This window comes from Elgaria multicarinata, chromosome 3, assembly GCF_023053635.1.
Source record: "Elgaria multicarinata webbii isolate HBS135686 ecotype San Diego chromosome 3, rElgMul1.1.pri, whole genome shotgun sequence".
Classification (NCBI taxonomy): Eukaryota; Metazoa; Chordata; class Lepidosauria; order Squamata; family Anguidae; genus Elgaria; species Elgaria multicarinata.
In genome coordinates, this window is record NC_086173.1 from 46,153,333 (window position 1) to 46,175,768 (window position 22,436).

Consider the following 22,436-nt stretch of genomic DNA (forward strand, 5'->3'; position numbering starts at 1 on the left):
TGGGGAGAGAGTTGTTGACATTCCTCTTATGGAGTAGTGAAGGTTTCCATCATGTCCTGTTTATAAGGTCCTGTGATGATCCGAAAGAATAGAAGTGAGATGCCATCCTCCTGCAGATAATACTTAGGATTAGATTCAGGAACAGTGGTGTTGGTCCTTGGCTGGTGGTTGCGGCTATGTGGGAGAAAGCGGAACAGCCTGAGGTGTAATCCAAACATCACACTGGTTGGGGAGCCACATTAGCAAGAGAAGGCAATCCATTTTCCCATCCATTTGGGGATCTGGGTGCTCTCTACCACATCCTGGATGGATCTGCAATCCCCAGGTAGTAATTGTGACAACTAATTATTTAATTAGGTGACAATTATAGCTGTAGAACAGGGACTGGGCACCGTTTGGCCATGCTTTTGTAATATTCAGGACAGAAACTTCTTAAATACTTTATGGGAATGTCCCTAAAGAAACCACTGCTGACACGAAAAAACAGCGGCTCATCTCTTAATTGGGATTGGACCCTATAAGTCAGGTGGGCAACTTGTGGCCCTCCAGATATTTTGGCCTACAACTCCAATCAGCCCTAGTCAACATAATCGATGCTGAAAGATCATGGGAGTTATTGCACTCCAGATATTTGGCCTACAAGTTGCCCGACCCTGCTATAAGCATGCCACACCTATTCTGAAGGAATTTGCATTGACTAACAGTTTGTTTCTGATAACCATTTTTAACCTTTAAAACCATGAACAGCATGGGGCTAGTATACCTCTCTGAGGAACGAGCTCCCCAGAGAGGTTCGCTTGGCACCTACATTGTTTTCTTTCTGTCCCCAGCTGAAGACCTTTTTATTTTCTCAGTATTTTAACACCTAATTTAACAAATTTAAACTTTGCTGTTTTAATCTCATATTTTAACCTATATTAATTTTTGCTGTGTGGTTTTATTCTGGTTGTGCTTTTTATATTGTATTTCGTATGTGTGTTTTAAATTTGTTGGTTGTTTTTATGCTCTTCATGGTTTTTAATTTTTGTGAACCGCCCAGAGAGCTTCGGCTATTGGGAGGTATAAAAATGCAATAAATAAATAGGTTAGGAAGTCCTTTCTATCCATTAAGGTCACCAGGAGGGCCCTGCTCCAAGTATTAACTCTTGCAAAATGCAATCAGTAATGAACTGTGCTGTTACAATATTCCTGCCCTTCTCATTCACACTGCTATCTGTATCCAGGAGACAGATCAATGTGTCTTCGTTGAGACAGGCTTTCCATCTTCCGTAGGGTTTGAATTCTTTAGCTGATTTGATTGAATCATAGAATCATAGAATAGCAGAGTTGGAAGGGGCCTCGATTCCAACCCCCTGCTCAATGCAGGAATCTACCCTAAAGCATACCTGCCAGATGGTTGTCCAGCTGCCTCTTAAATGCCTCTAGTGTGGGAGAGCCCACAACCTCCCTAGGTAACTGATTCCATTGTTGTACTGCTCTAACAGTCAGGAAGTTTTTCCTGATGTTCAGCTGGAATCTGGCTTCCTTTAACTTGAGCCCGTTATTCCATGTCCTGTACTCTGGGAGGATCGAGGAGAGATCCTGTCCCTCCTCTATTAAAATATGCTTAACTATGTTCAAGTTTTGTTAATATTTTGAGGGGAAGCTGCTTTGATTTTATGAGGGATGGATTATACAATTTAAAAAACCACTTATCTGTCATTACCTTCCTTATCTGGGAATGCGGCCTATATTATGATTTCCTGACATGGGATTCCTTCTTCAAATCATTCTCTTTCGCTGCATTGAAGAATGTAAGCTGGGAGTACGAACAACAAGCAGTGAGGTCTAAGATATTAAACCCTATGGCCAGATTCCTTGCAGTATCTATGAGAAAGACCCTGCCAGATGGCCAGGGACCGGAGAGGTCATTAGGGCTGGAGTACACCCTTGTTTGGTAAGATCCTTCCTTTATCAGTTGCCTTACAATCCATAGCCTGTATTTATAACTCTACTCTGCAGTGTTTGCAAACAGTGGTCAACCAATGAAAATGTCAGGCTAAAAGGTAGAGGGAATTTCTATTGGTTCCAGGGAATGACCATGGATGGCTTGAGTGTATATGGAGACGAACTCCTGGTGGATACAACCAAACACTGGTAAGAGCTTATGGTAAGCAGTGAGGGCAGCAAAAAACCAATACTTTGCTGCCACTATCAGATCATCCATTTACCACCCAGCGGAGCTTTTGGCCGGGGTTTTTTACATGCCAGCCCCAAGGACATGGCAGAACCATCTTAGGCCCGCTGTAATATATTTGCTAGGCACTCCCAGAATAAAATCTTTGGCATCCACCAGGACTTAGACTCCAGTGTTACAGCACATGAATCAAGTGAGGTATCCGGAGCACAGCCTTGTCCTGTTTTCTTGGGCGAGTTTCAGTTGGTACAGCTCAAGGACATTGGCAAGGTGCTTGGACAGGTTCATGCAACCTCATCTGTATTGGATCCTTGCCCCTCTTGGCTAATAAAAGCTAGCAGGGATAGAACACCCAGCTGGCCCAGGGAAGTGATTAATGCCTCTCTGCGAGAGGGAGTGGTCCCAGGCCACCTGAAAGAGGCATTAGAAAGCTTCCCTGGACCTGGAAAATCTTAATAACTACAAGCCGGTGGCAAATGTTCCATTCCTGGGCAAGGTCCTTGAGCAGGTGGTTGCGAGCCAGCTCCAGACACTCTTGGATGAGACTACCTGGATCCATTATCTGGTTTTGGCAGAGAAACAACTTTGGTTGCCTCGCATGATGACGTATGTCAGGAAAAAGACAGGGGGAGTGTGACTCTGTTGATTCTCCTTGATCTCTCAGTGGCTTTCAATATCATCGACCACGGTATCCTTCTGGAATGACTGGCTGAGTTGGGAGTGGGAGGCACTGCATTGGTTCCAGAAGGTGGTGCTTGGAGAACATTGCTTGGCCCCGTGGATTCTCCAGTATGGGGTTCCACAGGGATTAACCTTGTCCCCCATGCTGTTTAATATTTACACGAAACCATTGGGTGCGGTCATCTGGTGTTTTGGAGTGCGTTGTCATCAGTATGATGACACGCAGCTCTACTTCTCCTTCTCATCTACATCAGGTGGGGCTGTGGATGTGCTGAACTGGTGTTTGGCTGCAACAATGCACTGGATGAGAGCTAATAAACTGAAACTCAATCCAGACAAGACTGAGATGCTGTTAGTGGGTGGTTCTTCTCACTGGATGGAAGGTGCTCAACCTGTTCTGGATGGGGTTACACTCCCACTGAAGGAGCAGGTTCGTAGCTTGGGGGTTCTCCTAGAACCATCTTTGTCACTTGAGGCATCGGTAGCATGGAGTGCCTTCTACCAGCTTCGGTTGGTGCTCAGCTACGCCCCTATCTGAACAGGGATAACCTAGCTTCAGTTTTCTATGCTCTGGTAACCTCCAAGTTAGATTACTGCAATGCACTCTACGTGGGGCTGCCTTTGAAGATGGTTCGGAAGCTGCAGCTTGTGCAAAATGCAGCAGCCAGATTAGTAACAGGGACCAGAAGGTTCGAACATATAAGACTGTCACTGACTCACTTGCATTGGCTCCCTTTACGTTTCCGAGCCCGATTCAAGGTGCTGGGTTTAACTTACAAAGTCTTACATGACTTGGGACCACAATACCTGATGGAATGCCTCTTCCAAAATGAACCTACCCATACACTGTGCTCAACATTTAAGGCCCTCCTCAGGGGGCCTACTCTGAGGAAAGCTCGGAGGACGGTAACAAGAGATATGGCCTTTTCTGCATTGGCCCCACAATTATGGAATGACCTCCCCAATGAGGCCTGCCTGGTGCCAACATTGTTATCTTTTCAGCACCAGGCTAAGACTTTCCTTTTCTCCCAGGAGTTTTAACTGACTCCAATAGCTTTGGCCTGGCTGAGTGTTTAAAATTTGTTTTAAATGTTAACTGTTTTTATGTATTTAAATTTTGTATATTGATATTTAACTTTCAGTCTTTTTAATCCAATCTTTTTAATCTTTGTAAATTGCCCAGAGAGCTTTGGCTATGGGGTGGTATATGAGTGTGTGTGTGTGTGTATTTTATATATATATATATATATATATATATATATATATATATATATATATATATCAATCACAGCCATCCTTCAATGTAAGCTGTCACTTCTCTGGAAAACTTTGAGACGATGGAACAGGCACCTTCTTTGACATCCTGAATATCCCTCCCTCAGCCCTTTATCACGGACAGGTGAATGCTGCAAAGCAAAACAATGCCGGCACCGGAGGGCTTAGTTTACCTATAGTTCAGAAAACCCTTTCTGATTTTGCCCCAGAAACAACCGATTTGGCTAGTATCTGAGCAAACTTTTTCTCTCCGCAACCCAGGATTGCATTGGGTTGGCATAGAAACCACATCAGGGCCAGGCAGTTACACAAGCCCTATCTGAAAAAAAAGAAAGAAGCAACTCCTCTATAGGAAGTTGTGCGTAGGCTACAAGGAATGACTTGGGAGGAAAGGAGCCCACTCACACCCAAGTTTATAAGGCAGCAACTCCCTCAAGACAAGCAGCGAGAAGCACATGCATACCAAGCTGATGTCAAGTAGAGGCTCTCTGATTCGTGGACAACTACAGAGCAATGCCCTATTTATAGAAAACGTTACTTGCATAATCAGTGCTTCATAAGGGTTTATTCCTAGGGATACATAAAAGAAAAATAAACCAAGAATTTGCTTTCGTTTCCTTGTTGAGATCGCCAGTCACTGGCTCCATGTGGAGGCACAATTCCTTGGAGTAGGAAGAGCGAGCTCTGAATCCAAGAAGATTAAGCATAAGTGGATGCAAGAGGACATCCCTGCCCCCCACCCCACCCCTGACAAGACACACACTCATGGCAGAGAAAGCCAAGATAGGCTGGTAATAACACTCTTTTCTGTGGACCCTGCTTTCTGGCCCAATTTCAACCTCCCAAAAAGCTACTGAGCCTGTATATTACATTGGTTTAGTACTGGTTTACTAACTGTACTGATTTACTGGTACAGCACTGGTTTACTAACAGTACTATAGAGCAGGGGTGGGCAGACTTCAGGCTTGCAGGATCTACTTTGTGGTTTTGGTGGGTTTTTTTACTAAAATCCTGAAATCCACCAACCAGAGTCTGGTGCAAAAGACAGACACATAGAATTAAAGAATTCCGGGTCCAGAATTCATTTTGAATACTGAAACCTAACAGAGCTCACAGTTCTTTCCACATGCACAAAACACCACACTCCTGGTTACCCAAAGCTTGCAGGGAGTTAGGAGAGGGTTTTGCCTCTCTGAACATAATTCCCAGCAGTCCCCAGTCAGATTGGTTTGTCCACAAGTAGCGGCAGCCAAAACAGCTTTCACTAATACCATTACTGGAACAGCACACCCTTTGCCTGCGGTTCAGCAGCCCCACGTCTCCGGGAACCACACTGGGAGCAGCCAAGGCCTGGCTATGGGTTGTGTACCCCTGCCATAGAGCAATGCAGCAGCTGCTTCACAATCAGCAAGACCTCAGTATCCCTGGCATACATTCTACGATTGCAGAATGCTGTTCATTATCATGTCTGCATCTGCCATATCAATAGTAAGTATTTTAGAAAGACTGTTTCCCCTGAGGTCATCCTCCCCTGCAAGAACAATCCCAGGTAGCCATCATCATCATCATCATCACCACACACACACACAAACACACACACACACACACACATTATATGACTAGACACTAGAGGGTGAAGGCATTAGAAACACTTTATTGTAACTACCTGCAGTTCCTGCCTTTGCTATTTGAGGAGCTGCAAAGGATTCAGCCAAGAAATGTAAATATTCTGTCCCTACACAACATGTAGAGAGTTTGGAGCCTTCATGGAGTCAGGATGACAGCTCTAGTTCCACCTGGCTACAACCAAAGAGGGCACCAACTGGGAAATCATGGAGGAAAGCAATTTTGTTAGCTCCACAGCTGCTCTCCACGGCCACTTTGCACATCTGCACTGCTGCCTCCCGTGGGGCCGGCAGGCCTCTGATTTTAACCACCTCTCTTCTTTCCTGTCCTTATTGGCAGCAAAGAAGAAGAAACATACTTCCATCCACTCCCCCAAGCACTGAGCCACATTAACTGTGGGCCCAACGGAGCCCACTTAGCAACCGGCGTAGGGGAGTTGAGTGTCTGTACAGTACCCATGACACCAATGCAAAAGGCCTTGTGCATCTTCTAATGCACTATTCCGTTGCCCCCCCCCCAAAAAAATATATATCAATGCAACCAACCCAGAGCAACTAAAAGGTTAAGACAGACAACAAACATTCGCTCACAGCCACAGTGATGATCAGGTAAGGATAGGACTGCCCCCTGGTGAACAAAGCGAATACAGCAGTATGGAGTCAGAATTTGCAAAAGGCGAACTAACTGTAAGAAACCATAACACACTTCCATGAACTGTTTAGCTCCCAAGGTGTAAAGGGGAGTTGAATGGTTCCAGCGTGGCATGTGAGCACATTATAGAAATGAGGGCTTAAGTGTGAACCATCAGCTCAAGGAAGATCTATCTAATTCACTCCTCAGCCTTCCTGATGCTGTGCTGGGGAAAGAGGGAGAGACAGGCCCTAGGTGCGACAAGAAGGATCTTCCACCCTAAGGGGCCCCATTGGATAATAAAAGATAAGTGCCCAATGAGCATTTTTAAGAATCAGCAACACAATCAACAGGGCCTTATCTGAAAAACCCACTAGGAAAACACCATAATCCAAGATGCCCAACTCCCACAGTCCTAATTTCTCAAACAGGTCAGCTAGTGAGAACCTCTACTACTACAGTAGGTCAAGGATTGCAGCAGGAGCCTTCAAAAAACACCCTCGCATCAACCCATTCCACTGCCCAGTCACAAAGGAAGGCTGTACCACTTCAACAGGTTATATGGTGCTGCCTTATGGATACAAAGGCGGTGCTCAGTGCAGACCAGCCAGTTCTCAAAGGACGGATAGTTTACAGCCAAGGCAGATAGGAACTACAAAGAGCTTTAAGGGCTCCAGACGACCTTGGGTCAAGTCTTCAACATCCTGCAAGGCAGACAATAATACCATAGAGGTAACTGGGATCCAGCCCTTTCCATCATTCAGGAGGGGGAGATCACACACACACACACACACACACACACACACACACCCTTATCTAAGAGGGAAACAATATTTAGTCCCATGTGCGTAGCATTAGGTCACTGTGTTCCTGACCCCTCCTGCTAGTAACGCAAGAGATAGGAGGCAGTTCCCCACCACTGAAAAAGGGGGCACCCTCCTGTGTCAGCCCATTGGGCAAATATGATAGACTGGGGAGGGCAAGAGTCATCAAGAAGCTGCTTTGCATCTACTAAGCTCCTCCCCTTTTGAGAAGCTTCCAGGAGTTGAACTCTATTCAGCATCTTCACACCATGGATAGAGGAAAAAGCAGGAGGGCCCGTGTACGAGTTTAAGCATGGATCCTTAGCAAGCACTTATCAGACTCCTATCCCAGCAGGAAAGAGACCTTCCGTTTTCTAGCGATTGAGACCAGTAGCCTTGCATTGCTGCCCAGTGCATAGAACTAGAAGTGTGTTCATCCGGTGAGCACACTGAACATGGGGGTCATCTTCTTGTATCTCCACTAGCAGGCTACCTCAAGAAGATTTCACTATCAATGGAAGCCAAGCTCCCATCTCAGCATCAAGCTAACCCGTCTAAGTGCAGATACAGGCCAATGTTCAGGAATTCCATTCCTGCAAAGAGAAACCATTCAGAAAAGCCAGAGAACTGAAGAGAGACAAATTGGAAAGGAAGGCCAAGAGGGTCCCCAGCAGTCCGTTCCTCAGTGTAGCAGAAAGCTCATAACTCTTCACAGTGCCCACAAGCTCAAAAAGACACCAGGGGGCTTAGGCAGAGTTAGCAAGAGGCTGTGCTGGTGTCTGAGGCAGGTCTGCAGCTGGAATCTGGTCTGTAGAAAGCATTTGGCTTGAAGGGATTTGAGAGTCACCATTTAATCCAGTTTAAGTTACAAAAAGGAGGAGTGTGCGCGCTACAAAATAATCTTGATACGGGAACATTAACCAGTTGCAGCTTCCATTCTGTGCAGGAAACTTGCTCCAGCATGGCTGTTGACTGCCAACAGGCCATCATGGAGGTCTCTTGCACCCCAGACATGCTAGGAATTCCAGGATGCCCGGCCAGGATGCCCCAGGAAGTGGAGTTAAGATGCAGCCACCAGTTCTGGCTTTGGTTTGACTCTGATTGGCGATGTTTCTGTGAAGAGAAGGAAAAGCATTCATAAAGAGGTAGGAGTTAACTCTTATTTGGTGGGGCTAGAGTTAAACCAAATTCAGACCAATGGTTCATCAAGTCCCCCAACTGGTTTATGTCTAATAGCTTCAGGTTGACATTCTCTGCATAACTTCACTGCCCAGTTGTTTTTGTACACCTCCTCCTCCTATCCCCATTCTCAATGTCCCCCTACAACACCACCCACCTTTACATTTCAGAGTTCACTTTTAAAACAAAACAGCATGACTAAGAGACATATTAGAAGTGGATTCATTTTCTGGCTGAAGGATTTGTTTAACATTGGATTTGAAACCCTCATGGCAAATCAGAATTTGGTGGGAAATAGGAAAGAGGTTAAAAAAATTCCTTACAAGAACTTGGCACCATAACAAGATGCCTATTGCATCTTCATAATATTATGGCCTGTGGTATAAATGGTAGAAGCAGAGGAGGGCAATCAGGATGATCAGGGGTCTGGAAACAAAGCCCTATGAAGAGAGACTGAAACAACTGGGCATGTTTAGCTTGGAGAAGAGAAGATTGAGGGGAGACATGATAGCACTCTTCAAATACTTAAAAGGCTGTCACACAGAGGAGGGCCAGGATCTCTTCTTGATCCTCCCAGAGTGCAGGACATGGAATAACGGGCTCAAGTTAAAGGAAGCCAGATTCCAGCTGGACATCAGGAAAAACTTCCTGACTGTTAGAGCAGTACGACAATGGAATCAGTTCCCTGGAGAGGTTGTGGGCTCCCCCACAATAGAGGCCTTCAAGAGGCAGCTGGACAACCATCTGTCAGGGATGCTTTAGGGTGGATTCCTGCATTGAGCAGGGGGTTGGACTCAATGGCCTTGTAGGCCCCTTCCAACTCTGCTATTCTATGATTCTATGTGGTTAAACATTTTGACTGGTTCAGATGGCCCAATAACCAATGGTGGGTTAAATAGTCAATGGACGGTTATTGTGTCGTTTTTCACACCACAGCTGGTTATTTGGCTGAAATAACCAACACAAATAACCAACACTGTGCAGAGTTGATTATTTGAACAACTGTTGGTTATCGTGTCATGTGTCAGGCACTGTTGACTATTTTGACACATACAGTTGGTTATTTTCGGCAACTACAGAGTCCCCTAGCAAGAGTGACCAAAGCAGCCACTGCCACTCTAGTCCAGCTGGCAGAACTCACAATGGCTGATGGGATACCAGTGGGAGGACTGGGGGGGGGGTGAGAGGGTGGGGGATATGTCAATCAAACGTACCGTTGATAGTCAACTTGATGCTGGTCTTAATCCACACCATGGTTGATTATAATCACGTTGTGTGGGGAGCTATTAACTCACCATTGACTACTGTATTGTCCGATCTAAAAGCAGTTACCTACTGCAACTCCCTCCAGTAAGTAAGATTGAGTGTAGTGGCTGAGAATCTGAGCTTTCCCAGATGTGGAAGTTCCTAGTTCAAATCTCACTTTTATCATGAACTCACTTTGTGGCTTTAGCCACTTTCAACTTCAGTGAAACCTCTGCAATATGAAAGGGTTGCTGCAAAGACTGCAACCAGATAATGATATTTATGAAGGGTTTAAAACATTCTAAAGTACTATATAAATACCAAGTAAGTTAGGTTATTAACAGGGTTGTGGCATGACACACAATAAGCATGAGGGGTGGTCATGAAACAGTCCTAGAGATCTGGCAGTATGTTGTGTAGACTTGACAGTTGCACAGAACACGCCAACCTTCCTCATCAGTGCCCCACATATGATGCACTTCATGCAAACACAGCCAAGAACCCCCACCCCGCCCCCACCCCATGCACAATGAAAATATCCAGGGATGGGGGTGGGTGGGAAACAATAAAGTTACCTGGAATCTTTTCTGGGAGGGGCTCTGAGGGAACCTCTGGAAGATCGATCTGTTCCTGCAAAAAGAGAAGAAACACTGTAAAACAAATATTCTGTGTACGACAAACAACTTTAAACTAGGATCTCCAAATGCACAGAAAGGAGTGCTGTTGCCCATTCTCTCTCTATCACGTCAAAGCCGAGATGCAGTTGGGCTCTAGAGCTTTGCTTCTAGGTTATTACGAAGGATGTTGCAGCACTTTGGCTTCCTTGGTAAGCTACTCCGATTAATCATGTTGGGTGACAGCTATTGACCTGGGAACACAGCAGTGACAGCCTACAATGCACTCACCTGTGCATTCTGACAAGCAGAAACATCCTGGCAAGTATCATCAATTCCTCTAGTTCAGGGTGGGCAACTTGTGGCCTTCCCAGTATTTCAGCTTACAACCTCCATCAACCTTCAACCACTGACTATGCTGGCTGGGGCTGCTGGGAGTTGAAAGCCAAAACATCTGGAGGGCCACAAGTTCGCCACCTTCGCTCCAGTTAATACCTATCACCACCAGGTATGTAGTGACACAGGGATACTCTGGCCTTGTCAGTCAAGCCAAAAACTATGGTCACCAGGACCCTTTTCCTCTACTTATCCCTGACTTGACCCTGGGCTTCTGCATAAGGTCAGGAACAATCCGCTACCCCCTCTCTAGTTCTAAACTTGCTGTTGGCCAGCATGAGTATGGGGAAACTAGGGAATTGTTTTGGTGTTGGGTTGCCGAGGCTTATTTGGTGCTTGGTTACTGCACTGTCTCCCCCTTTAAAAATAATTTGTAATCTTAGTCCAAACAGATGGGTTTTTCTACCCTTTATTTGTTAATGTTTGAGAGCAGAGATTCTACTCCCACCACCAAAAACTTTTTAATATACTTGTATCAGGATGTGGCTGATTTCTTCAAGGGCTCAGAAAACAAATGCAGACAGCCTTAATAAGGACCTCATATGGGATGCTAACCCCTGCCACCCAGTGAAAAATTACTGCTTCAAAATGCAGCTCAAGAACTAATTATCAGATTTGTCGATTAACACTTACTTGAGTGATGGCATCTAATTCAGCTAAGATGGCATCTTCATCCTCTACAGTGAAGCTGCCAGCCAGCATCTCATCTATTTGCTGCAAGAGAAAAGGGCAGGTGGTTCAGTGAACACAACAGTAGTAAAATTCCCAAGTATTTAGCTCTACGAAGGTCTTGCAATTCAAGCCAAGGTAATCTCTGAACTGTTTTAGAGTGAACAGGCATCTATTGTAATTTCAGCTTCAATACTTAGGAATAGTTTACTCTCTGCTTGCATACAACATGCTAAAGCAAAACGGTTTGCCCTCCATCAGTAAGTTAAGTGGCACAACAGAAACACCTTAAGCATCCACATAGGTGGAATAGCAGGACACACATTATAAAAACAAATATAGTACATTGCTTACGAGAGACCCAGGATGATGCATGGAGGCTACACATACCTTCTGGTACTCCACAGCCTCTTGGGTTTCATCCATGATTCTTTCCACTTCTTCTATTGACATAACCTACAGAAAGAAAGACGAATCATATGTAAAGAAGCCTGGCTGGAACAGATGCATGAAACACTAGTGTCCAGTGTAAAATAGCCCAAGCACCCTGGCTATACTCACCTGGTGCATCTTGTTTAAACACTCATTGCCGATTTTCAAGCCTTCAATGACTTTCATCTCAATTTGTGTGAATTCAATATCCTGGACCTAATGAAAAGGAAGTTAAAAGAGGTGTCAAGGAGTGCTGTACTCCATCAACAGGCAGTAAGGAAAGCAACCAACTGTAACCAGTGCAGGGTACATGCTCCATTTCTCATCTGCCACCTCACAGACAACCAAGGACGGTGAAGAAAATGGATTTGCCCAGTCTTAAGTGCTGCACTATGCAGCTAATATAGCAGGAATCACAAGCTACTGCCTGTATTGCATGAGCCAGACCATTCACCCTTCATCACTGCTTGGCAGTGGTGGCCATTAAGAGCATCCATCTACCCCCTTGGCTGCTACTTCACATGCATCCTACACAGGCCACAAGCAAGGTAACCATCCCAGTGAGGACCTTGCTGCCTCAGTAGCAATGGCAAATGCAAAGGAAGTCTGGCTGTCTGAATCCTTAATTATACGTATCTCTACATTATGTGAATCACATATATCATGTATACCAGCGGCATCCAAATTTATTACAGGTGCTGCACCTCCCACCCTGCCCTCTGTGCGATATGTCATCACACGCACACACCTGCTGCCACCTTCTCCTCTAATCCCAGATGGCTGAGTGAGGAACTCAGGTGGCTGGACCAAGTGTCAGTGCAAAGAGCGTCATATGAAGCCTCATGATGAGTGCAGTATAATAGGAAGGTTCCATGTTTTGGAATTGTGCTACACTTGGCTAATAACTGACCTACTCATAAGGACAGCTTAAAACGCTACATCGCACTCAGAGCTAAGCAAAAAACCAAAAGCAAGCCCACAACAGTTAGTCAGGGTGTACCCCGAGTTGTTCAACTAACACCAAGTGCAAAGATTATTCGCATTAGAAATTTAGCAGCGTAAATTTCTAATGCAAATTAGAAATTTGCATTAGAAATTTCTAACAAAATTTAGCCGCGTACAGATGCCAAAGCTTTAGAAACAATGAGGCCAGTCACAACTTTCTGATCTCCCCAGTTCCTACATACCATGCGTTCCAGGTTGCTAATTTGGTTTTCTGTTTTGTCCAGCAGTTGCTCTTGGTAACGCTTTTTCTTCAGCAGAAACTTGGCTTTCCTAGGAGAGAAAAACATGGACCATAGCAAGCAAATCTTTGAAACACGTACAAAGCCATTTCTGTGTATACCACCAGAGTAAATGGCACTACAGATTTCCCAAATTTATTACAGTTGCTGCACCCCCTGCCCTCTATGTGATATGCCATCATACGTACACACCTGCTGCTACTTTCTCCTCTAATGCCAGATTGTTAAGTGAGGAACTCAGGCAGCTGGAGCAGGTGCAGGTCTAAAGAGCATCATATGGACACAACACTAGAGTTTCAAAACAGATTCTCAAAATGAGTTTTTGTAATCTCTTTTGAGATTACAAAATCTCTTACACTCTAGTCTTGTGTCCGTATGATGCTCTTTGGAGTGACACCTGGTCTTGAACAAAAATCCATCTATTCTAGCATTCTCCGGCAGCAGCCAGTAAGATGGCCCTGGAAAGCAAGCAAGGGGGCATGATGGAGAAAGCCAGATAGAGTTCTCTATGAATTTGTCTGATCTTTTAAAAAAGCTATGACAGTCCATGGCCATCACACCATCATGTGGCAAGGATTAATCTTGCAGCGCATGAAGAAGTTCCTTTTGTCTGACTGCAGGTTCAGGACAATCAATTCCGACAACCAATTTCTGTTATTTTGAGGAAGAGTGGTTTATCTGCTGGGTATGTTATACGACACTGCCTATTACATGAACACTCAACAAGAATAGGACAGCAGCTCTTTAGCAGGATGCAATAAAGGAATTTGTCCTTTATACAGAAACCAACTGTCAAGAACTCGCACTGGTACTAACAGTGTTTCCAATTGGAAATTTCAACTAGGTTCTGAACCCACTACGCTATGCAGCTTTAAGTTATGCTTCTCACCGAGATTAGGAACACAGGAAGCTACCTTATATGGAGTCAGAGCATTGGCCCATCAGCTTCAGTATTGTTTAGATCAGGGCTTGGCTCAATGTGTGCCTGCAAGGCTGCTTTTCGCTGCCTCTATTAATGTCAAGGGAGCGCTATTGCTCCATTGACTTTAACGGCGATGGGGGCAAAGGGCTCTCGGCCAATAAATGGTTTGAGATGGTGGGGGGAGCCCGTCCACTGCCAAGGACCCTTGGGACAACAGGGTCCTTGGTGGTCGATCGGCTTGCTCCTCCCCCAAGACATTTTTTTACTTGAATAGAGGTGGGGACAAAAGTCCCCTGCCAAAAAATGACTGAGTGGGGCAAGAAAAGTGAGAATCCAGAGAAGGAGGTAGTCCTAAGATTTTATCCCCCATGGAAATTTGTGGTGGTGCCTGGAACAGTTTTCCGAAATGTCAAATGTGCCTGTAGGCAGAAAATGGTTGCCTCTATCCCTGGACTACACAGGCTAGCAGCAGTTTTGAAAGGTTTCAGACAGGAGTCTCTCCTAGCCCTACCTGGAGATGCAAGCGACTGAACCTGGGACCTTTTGCATGAAAAGCACTGAGCATTGGACTTTCCCTTATGAGTTATGTATGTGTATCAGGTGTATGTGTGTTTAATTAATTACTAACTGTATTGCCAGGTAAGTGCCTAGTCATGTCACATTTACCTGGAGATACAAAGGTCTGAACAACTATGAAAATAATTGTTTTAGCGCCAAATTATTACGCAATTTGAGTCAGAGTACATAGAATGCTTCATCAACAACAATTTTCAGCTGAAAAAGGATCAATTCAAACATTTAAGATTTTTACTACATGATGTACTCCAACTATTCCCAGGTGCACATTTATGTAAAGGAAATGTGTAATCCAGGTTGACCAAAGGTACAGTTTCCAACCTGGCAGTTTCTGCAAGCATGTTTTTCAGCTGCAACAATCATGGGCATCACTTAACTGTACCTATACCAGTGGATTGCAATTCATCATCCTGGCTTTCTTTACCCAAATGTGTCACAGGGGCAGTTAAGGTGTATCATACTGAGAATATCTTGAGCATCTGAACCTGCCCACAAATTAACACCTCGGCGTGGAAAGGATGACCTAGAAGCAACTTACTCTTTTTTGCCATCTTTGAGTAGTTGCCGAGCAAAAGCCCTCTCCCGCTCCAGCTGCAGTGATATCCTTTTCTGATATTGCTTTAGTTTGTCCCGCTGCTGCTTCAGTTGCTGAAGGGGAAAAGAAGTGGCCTGTTAGAAGGTACGCCACCAACGCCTACAAGTATGCCCACAGGAAAAAGGTGGGAATATCTCCATTTTAAGCAGACCTCTCCATCAACCCAGATTCCCCCAATCCATTTTCCAGTTCACTGCAAGAGCAGTGGAAGAAGTTGAAAGTTAGACCATGCCAAGTTAAATACTGACTCATTGGTACTGGGTATGTGGTACAACATGTCCTATGTTAAACACTACAAAAGTGATGATGGGAAAGAAAAAAATCTATCCCTGACATCTACACCTAGCTTCTGATGCCTCTAGGTCATTAGGACTCCTTAAGTATTAGAATGGATACTCTGAAGAATCTACAGAGTAATTGTTTATATTGCCATTTCCATTAATTAGCTAATGGAGGGGTGAAGATCGTGTGGCCTTTCAGATGTAGTTGGATAATAATCTATGACCATTGGCCATGCTGGCTTGGGTTGATGGAAGCTGGAGTCCAACATTTTTAATAAAAATAAATAAATGAAGTCTTGGCCATCGCTGTTTCCACCAGTAGAGAGTTCTATAGGACAACCAGGCACCAGGTTAAACACACACACATTATCCTGTTCCCATGTGTCTTATCATCTTCAGGATGAGACGGCAATACCAGAAAAGTGCGAAATCATACACATTGTTTTGAAATCTTCAGTTGAGGTATACCTCACAACAGAAAGGTACTGGGAATGTACGAGGACAAGCAGTAGTTCTAAGCTAAGAATATAGAAAGTGTAAGAAACAGAAGAACTGAAAGCGGAAATAGTAATAGCTCACAATTCCTGGGCCAAAATGTTCAGGACAATAAGCAAATAAGCTAATAAGAGTCACTGACAAGAATGAACAAGCTCTTAATATAACAGAAGGAAGGAACCTTAAGCAGCGCACAGCACAAAGAAAAAGACAAACTTTGCACTGAATCGTTATTTGAAGAATCTATATGTCACCCTTCAGTATAAATATTTCTAGAGCAAGTTATGGTAAAAACAAAAACAATATCAATAACAAAATTGAGAGGCAGCAGATAAAAGCAATATAAAACAAAACCATAAATGTGATTAAAAGGCTGGGAAGGTCTTTGGTGGGCACCAAAGAGACATCAGAATAGAATCATAGAATAGTAGAGTTGGAAGGGGCCTATAAGGCCATTGAGTCCAACCCCCTGTGAGCTTCTCTGGAGAAACCATTGCATAATAAGGGTGCCACCACCCACTCCACATGGATGCTGGGATGGTCCCCTTAGCTCCCTGAAGGTGCATGCTTCCTACTAGAAGCCATGGGCTGGGACAACCTTCTGCAGAGGGTATGCTATCAAATTGCACAAGGCAGTAAATATATATTAAAGAAAGAAGGGGCATAAGAACTAGCCCTTCTCCTAGAAGGCATGCAAGACAAACACTGTGTACTGAGGGCCTCTCTATACTCTGGCAATCCTTCCTGGAAGCCACCAGTGAGACTGCTTATAGGTAAATCACCAGGATATCTAAAAGGCCGGATGTAACTACATTAGAGCACATGCTTTGAATGCAAAAAGGGCCCAAGTCCAACCCCCGGCATTTCCAGGTAGGACTGGAAAAGGCCTGTCAAACTCTGGAGAGTGGCTGTCATTCAGTGTAAACAATACTTAACTAGACAGGTCATGGTCTGACTTGAAATTAAGCTGTTTCTTATGTACCTACAGTGGACATTAGTAATAACCTGTTACAGCTGTTCAAAAGGATTGCATTGTATAGACTGCTTTAAAAACTGACAGGCCAGATGAAGACAGATCGTCTCTTGGTGCGCCCCTTTATAAGACATTTGGAAACAAAGGGCCTTATATATCCCACCCTTATGGTTGTTTTGCCTTCTGCCTCAAATACTTCAGCAACTATTAGCATTCCTTCTTTCTGCAATTTATTCTCTTGCTCAGAATACATTCCTCAGCTTCCAATGGTCCATCTAGCACTCCAACACTATCCTCACAAGAAGTATCATCTGAATCCTGAATATGTAAATCACCCCAAGCCCCGTAGATCTTACTCTCTAGTAATTTTACTTAGGCTTGCAGCCTAAGAGACTATTCTTCCATTATACAAATTATGAACAAGATTTTATGGCTACGCTAAGATTTCAAATCAGGCTTCTGGACTCCCACATGAGACAGGGATCCTCCAAAGAATTCACCAGGCAGGACTCCCAGAACTTCCAAAGCTTTGTACCCTCACCCCCACTGTGTCCCTCATAGCTTCCCATCCAATGTAATATTTCATATAGCACATTACTGCTTTAAGTACTGTTGGACTGAGGGCTCAGGAGACCTGGGTTCTAAACCATCCACCCACCCACCTTGGCCATGAAGATCACTGAGTGAATGACTCTGAGGAAGCTGATGACTCTCAACCTAACCTACCTCAAGGGGCTGTTGTGAGGATAAAGCGGAGAAGAAACAGATCATGTACACCACCTTGGAGGAAAGGTGGGCTATCAATGTAATAAATAAATAAACAAACAAATGCTGTCTTGCCAAAGCGACCCCACCACTTAGTTCCTTCTGCTTGCTTGGGTAACTTTTTAGAAGAAAGAAAAAAAGTGGCGAGAGACTGAGAAGAAGAGAAACCACAAAGTTCCTTTATAGCACTGTAGATAGAGATATGCTGGCAAGTCACCCCAGTCCTGTATGGGGAATTGTCTGCACCCACTAGAACCCCCTTTCCCCCCATACGATAAAAATAGAAGATTCCCTCCGTGCTTTGCTTAAGAAGTAGCTGCGATATCGGGGTGTGGGATGAAATGTGGCTCCTGGGTCTGACACGGGTGAGGACTCCTGTGCTACATCACTCTGGCTACCAGTAGCCTTTGGCACAAGCTGCTGCTCCTGCAGCCACCGACCCTATCTCCCAGCCCCTCTCGGCTCTCACCAGCACGGCCTTATCTTGCTCGGTGACCCGGCTCCGCCGCTTGCGCCCGAACAGATTCCCCATCGCCCCGGCCCCGCCCGCGCGGCCCTGGCCTACATTGGCCCCACCCAACCCTTCCTTCAGTACGGCGGCCACCAAGGCTCCGTCCTAGCTAAAAAGCGAACGCGGGAAAAAAAAGCATGTTTGGCACTGCAGGGAGCAAAGGCGACAGCCGGCACACCACAGAGATAAGAAAATGAAGAAGGACCCATTTCATTGTTTGGATAGAAAACTTCCGGGTTAACATAGACACTTAATAGTTAGAGTTAATAGACTGACATAGAGAACTGAGCTTCCGGTTCTCTTAGATTTTCTTTGACTCCGCCTCCAGAGCGGGATATCCATAGAAATCAAGGAAGAAAGCCGTATTTTAACGTAGCTGTAGCTGGGCAGCAATGCGTCTAGCCAGAAACGAAAATTAGCAGCAGAAAAAGGGTTCATGCGACTTCTAATTTATTTAGTGTAAAAAGTTTAAATCCTAGACCTTTTAAATATTTAACTGATTTAGGGCACAATCCTATGCATGTTTAAACAGAAAAAAGGGATAGTCTAAAAGCTGGAATAGAACAGGCTGGAACGACACGTTTATATTTTAAAAAAATAATGCCAAAAATAGTGGCATGTGTTAGAAACACGTGACAGCAATATTTTGGGACTAAAATGCTTGCAATATTATATTATTTCACAGTATAACGCTGGTGTGATAAAGCTCCTAGTCTTGCATGACAAGTGAATTTGGTTGGCTTGGCTCACTTGGGATGAGGTGTTCTAGGCCATTCCATTCTGTTCTGTATGGGTTCTGGGCATTATGGGGTTAATAATAATATAATATTCCAAAGGATTCAGTCCCAAAATATTGCTCTCCTGTCTCTAACACGTGCCATTTTTGGCATATATTTTTCTAAATAATGGGGCCGTTCCGGCTATTACACCATCCCCTTTGTTTCTGTCACATGCTTAGATTGCACCCTTGATCTTTATTTATAGCATTTACACCCAGCCCTTTGGCGAAAAAGACTCCCAGAGCTGCTTATAAAAATAAGCAGCATAATAGTCCCGCCCCCTCAGGCCCCATCACATCTAAATCCTGTGCCAATTGGGTACAGAAACTTGTGCTCCATCGAACTGAATGGAGATGGGGTGCATGCTTTTCAGGATGCAATCCTCTGCATGTTCAGACTGAAAAAAAGTCCTACAACTCCCAGCATGCCCCAGCCAGCCATGCTGGGAGTTGTTCGACTTTTTCTGGGGACAGTGTAAATGCCGGAATGGAGCGGGCTGGAACGACCCCTATATATATATATATATATATATATAAAACCATGCCAAAAATAGTGGCATGTGTTAGAAACACTTGAGAACAATATTTTAGGACTAAAACCCTTGCAATATTATATTACTGTTAACCCCATAATTCCCAAAACACATTCGGAAGAGAACGGAATGGCCCGGAACTACGAGTTCCGAATGAGTGAAATCAACCAAACTCACCAGTCAGTCACATGTAACTCCATGGCAGGGATGCAATAAGCAAAAACAACCACAGAAACTATGTTTCAATGCTCATTCCAGGCCATAGTCGATATGAAAAACAGGCCAGAACGACAACTTCCAAGTGAGCCAAGTCAATCAACCTCACCAGTCACAACTGACTAGATGGTATAGATATAATATGCTCCAAAATATCCACAGAAACCACATTTCAGTAGCCATTCCAGGCCATAGTCAATCTTGCACAAAACAGGTTGGAACAGGCAGAGTGAAACAAACTGTCCAGTCACACATTACTCCAAGGGACTTATTATATCTGTCCTGCCTAGTAAGGTGTGACTGATGAGTTTGGCTACTGAAAAGTGGTTTCTGTGGGGGGTTTGGAGCTTATTTTATCAAATATAGCCCGGAATGGATATTGGAACATGGTTTTCATGGACATTTTGGAGCTTATTATTTCTGTCCCACCTTGTAATGTGTGACTGGTGAGTTTGGTTTACCTCACTTGGAAGCTGCCGTTCTCTCTCATTTTGAATGGCCTGGAATGGCTACTGAAAAGTGGCCCCTGTGGCGTTTTCTGAGCTTGTTGTATATATCCCACATAGCAATGTGTGACTAGTGAGTTTGGTTGACTTGGCTCACTTGGAAGTTGCCGTTCCAGACTGTTTTGCAAAATATGGACTATAGCCTGGAATGGGTGGTTTCTGTGGGGGTTTTGTGACTTATTGCATCCCTGCCATGGAGTTACATGTGACTGGTGAGTTTGGTTGATTTCACTCATTCGGAAGTGGCCGTTCCGGGTCGTTCCGGGTTATTCCAGATGTGTTCTGGGAATTATGGGGTTAATAATAATATAATAATATATTAAAAAAACAACCACGAAAGCTTAGCGCTAAGGGGATAATCCGTGGGAAGCAGGTACGATGAGAGCAATGCAATAAACCACAATAAGCTTCATCCCAGGTACCTGCTTCCCTCTGATTATCCCCATAGCGCTAAGCTTTCGTGGTTGTGGTTGTTTTTGCTACCAGGCGACAGTGATCCTTTGCATACCAGGAAGTGAGTTTAAGGGGGAAATGTAAAAAATCATTAAAAAATCAACAGATAACCCAATTCAATTCAAATTTGGTGTGCTTAAAACTCTCCCTAATATCTATTACTGTGCCAATTTTGGTGTCTTTATCTTTAAAGCTTATGCAGATGTAAGCATTTCTTTTAAATCCTGCTCCTGCGGCGGCTCGGAAGATACTCTCAAAATGTAGGGGCTAAATACTGCAAATCTTTTTGCTTTATTGTACAATTAAGGCAGAATGCATGGGAGTACTTCACAATCAAAGCAGATTATAAGGTGGAAAACTTCTGAGTCCTTTGCATGCAATTCGCAGTGATTGCACAGTATAACGCTGGTGTGATAAAGAGCAATACTTCCACACACAAAAAACATATTTCAATACCCATTCCAGGCAATAGTCCATATTCTTGAAAACAGCCCAGAATGACAACTTCCAAACGAGCCAACCCAACCCAATTTACCAGTCACGCATAACTAGATGGGAGTGAAGTAACTGCTTGGCTTTGGTTTTAAGGGCACCATCCTACGTATGTTTAGACAACAACAACAACAAAAAGGCTGTACAACTCCCAGCATTCCCCGCCCAGCCATACTGATTGGGGAATGTTGGGAATTGTTGGACGATTTTCTGTCTAAACGTGCCTAGGATTGCGCCTTAAACAACGCAACTCGAGCACTGTTATTCTTCTTATAAAGTTTATGCGAGCCGGAGGGGGAGGGGTCGTGCTCAGAAAGGAGGCAGGACTTGTTGCTAAACAGATAGAAAAGGGAACCAATAGAAGAGCGGCCAGTGTTGCCTCCAGGCTTTCCATGAGCAGCTGGTGCTTCCCACGCCGCCTAGACGCTGTTCCCGTTTTATCATCTGTCGACTCTTCTTCAGAGTGGTTTATAAAGTGTTGTCTCCCCTTCAAAACACTCATATTAAGAAATGCCTTCTAGTTTCTTCTAGGTTTATTGCTACCTTTATCCTTTCCCCACACCCAGCTGCAGCCCAGCACACCGCGTAAAAGAAGGAGCCGTGGCAAGCCGGTGGCAGCAAAAAAACCCTGCAGTCTGCGTCGTAACCAGAAGGGAGAACGTTTCGGTCTTCCAGAATATGCCACTCCTGAGCTAAACGCTGCCCCTTTTCAATTCTTACTGAATTTGAACTACTCAAGAAGTTTTAGCTATTTGTTTAGGCTTAAATGGAAACCAGGGCTTTCTGTACCCTTTACACCTGAAATGGGGCAGGAAGCCATTGTCTCCAATATATATAAAGTTGTAATCCTATGCATGTATAACTTTAGACAGAAAAAAGGCCTGCAGCTTCCTGGCTGGGTTATAGAGCTTTATTCTGTTTAAACATGCATAGGATTGCGTCCCAAGATATTTTAAACTACCCTTTGGGGCACATTTCCCTCACAAAGTGATTTACATAAAACTCCATAACAAAACATAATGATACAACCTTTAAATTAAAAACCACAACATATCCCTTTAAAACGAGCAGTAACAATTAATCAAAGTACAACCATTAATAAAGTGCAGACTGAAATAATAAACAAAACAAAACTGAAAAGGCCTTGTAAAAAGTCTTAAGCATGTGTGTGTGTGTGTCCCCCATCCCGCCCAATTATTTCATTTCCTTGTGTTCACCTGCTCAATTTCTACAGTCCAGGCAGCTGTGAAAGGTACAGGGCAAAGAAAAGAGACCTCCAAATATCTGAACACAGACCTCCAGGATGAATCCAAGCAATAAAGTTGGAAAGGTAGCCTTTTTAAAACAATTGAAAATTGGACATGTAAAAT

General features: G+C 44.2%; 1 protein-coding gene across 1 annotated transcript; it reads right to left on the reverse strand.

The window, feature by feature from the left end:
* Positions 1-5,198: 5,198 nt before the first annotated feature.
* On the reverse strand, positions 5,199-18,149 carry CHMP6 (charged multivesicular body protein 6). Its single transcript, XM_063120105.1, has 8 exons — positions 18,047-18,149; positions 15,007-15,116; positions 12,914-13,001; positions 11,856-11,942; positions 11,685-11,750; positions 11,259-11,339; positions 10,191-10,245; positions 5,199-8,304 (listed from the first exon to the last, which is right to left on the reverse strand). Exons 1-8 carry the CDS (start codon positions 18,107-18,109, stop codon positions 8,252-8,254), a joined length of 603 nt encoding a protein of 200 aa, XP_062976175.1. The 5' UTR covers positions 18,110-18,149; the 3' UTR covers positions 5,199-8,251.
* Between the last annotated feature and the right edge of the window lie 4,287 nt (positions 18,150-22,436).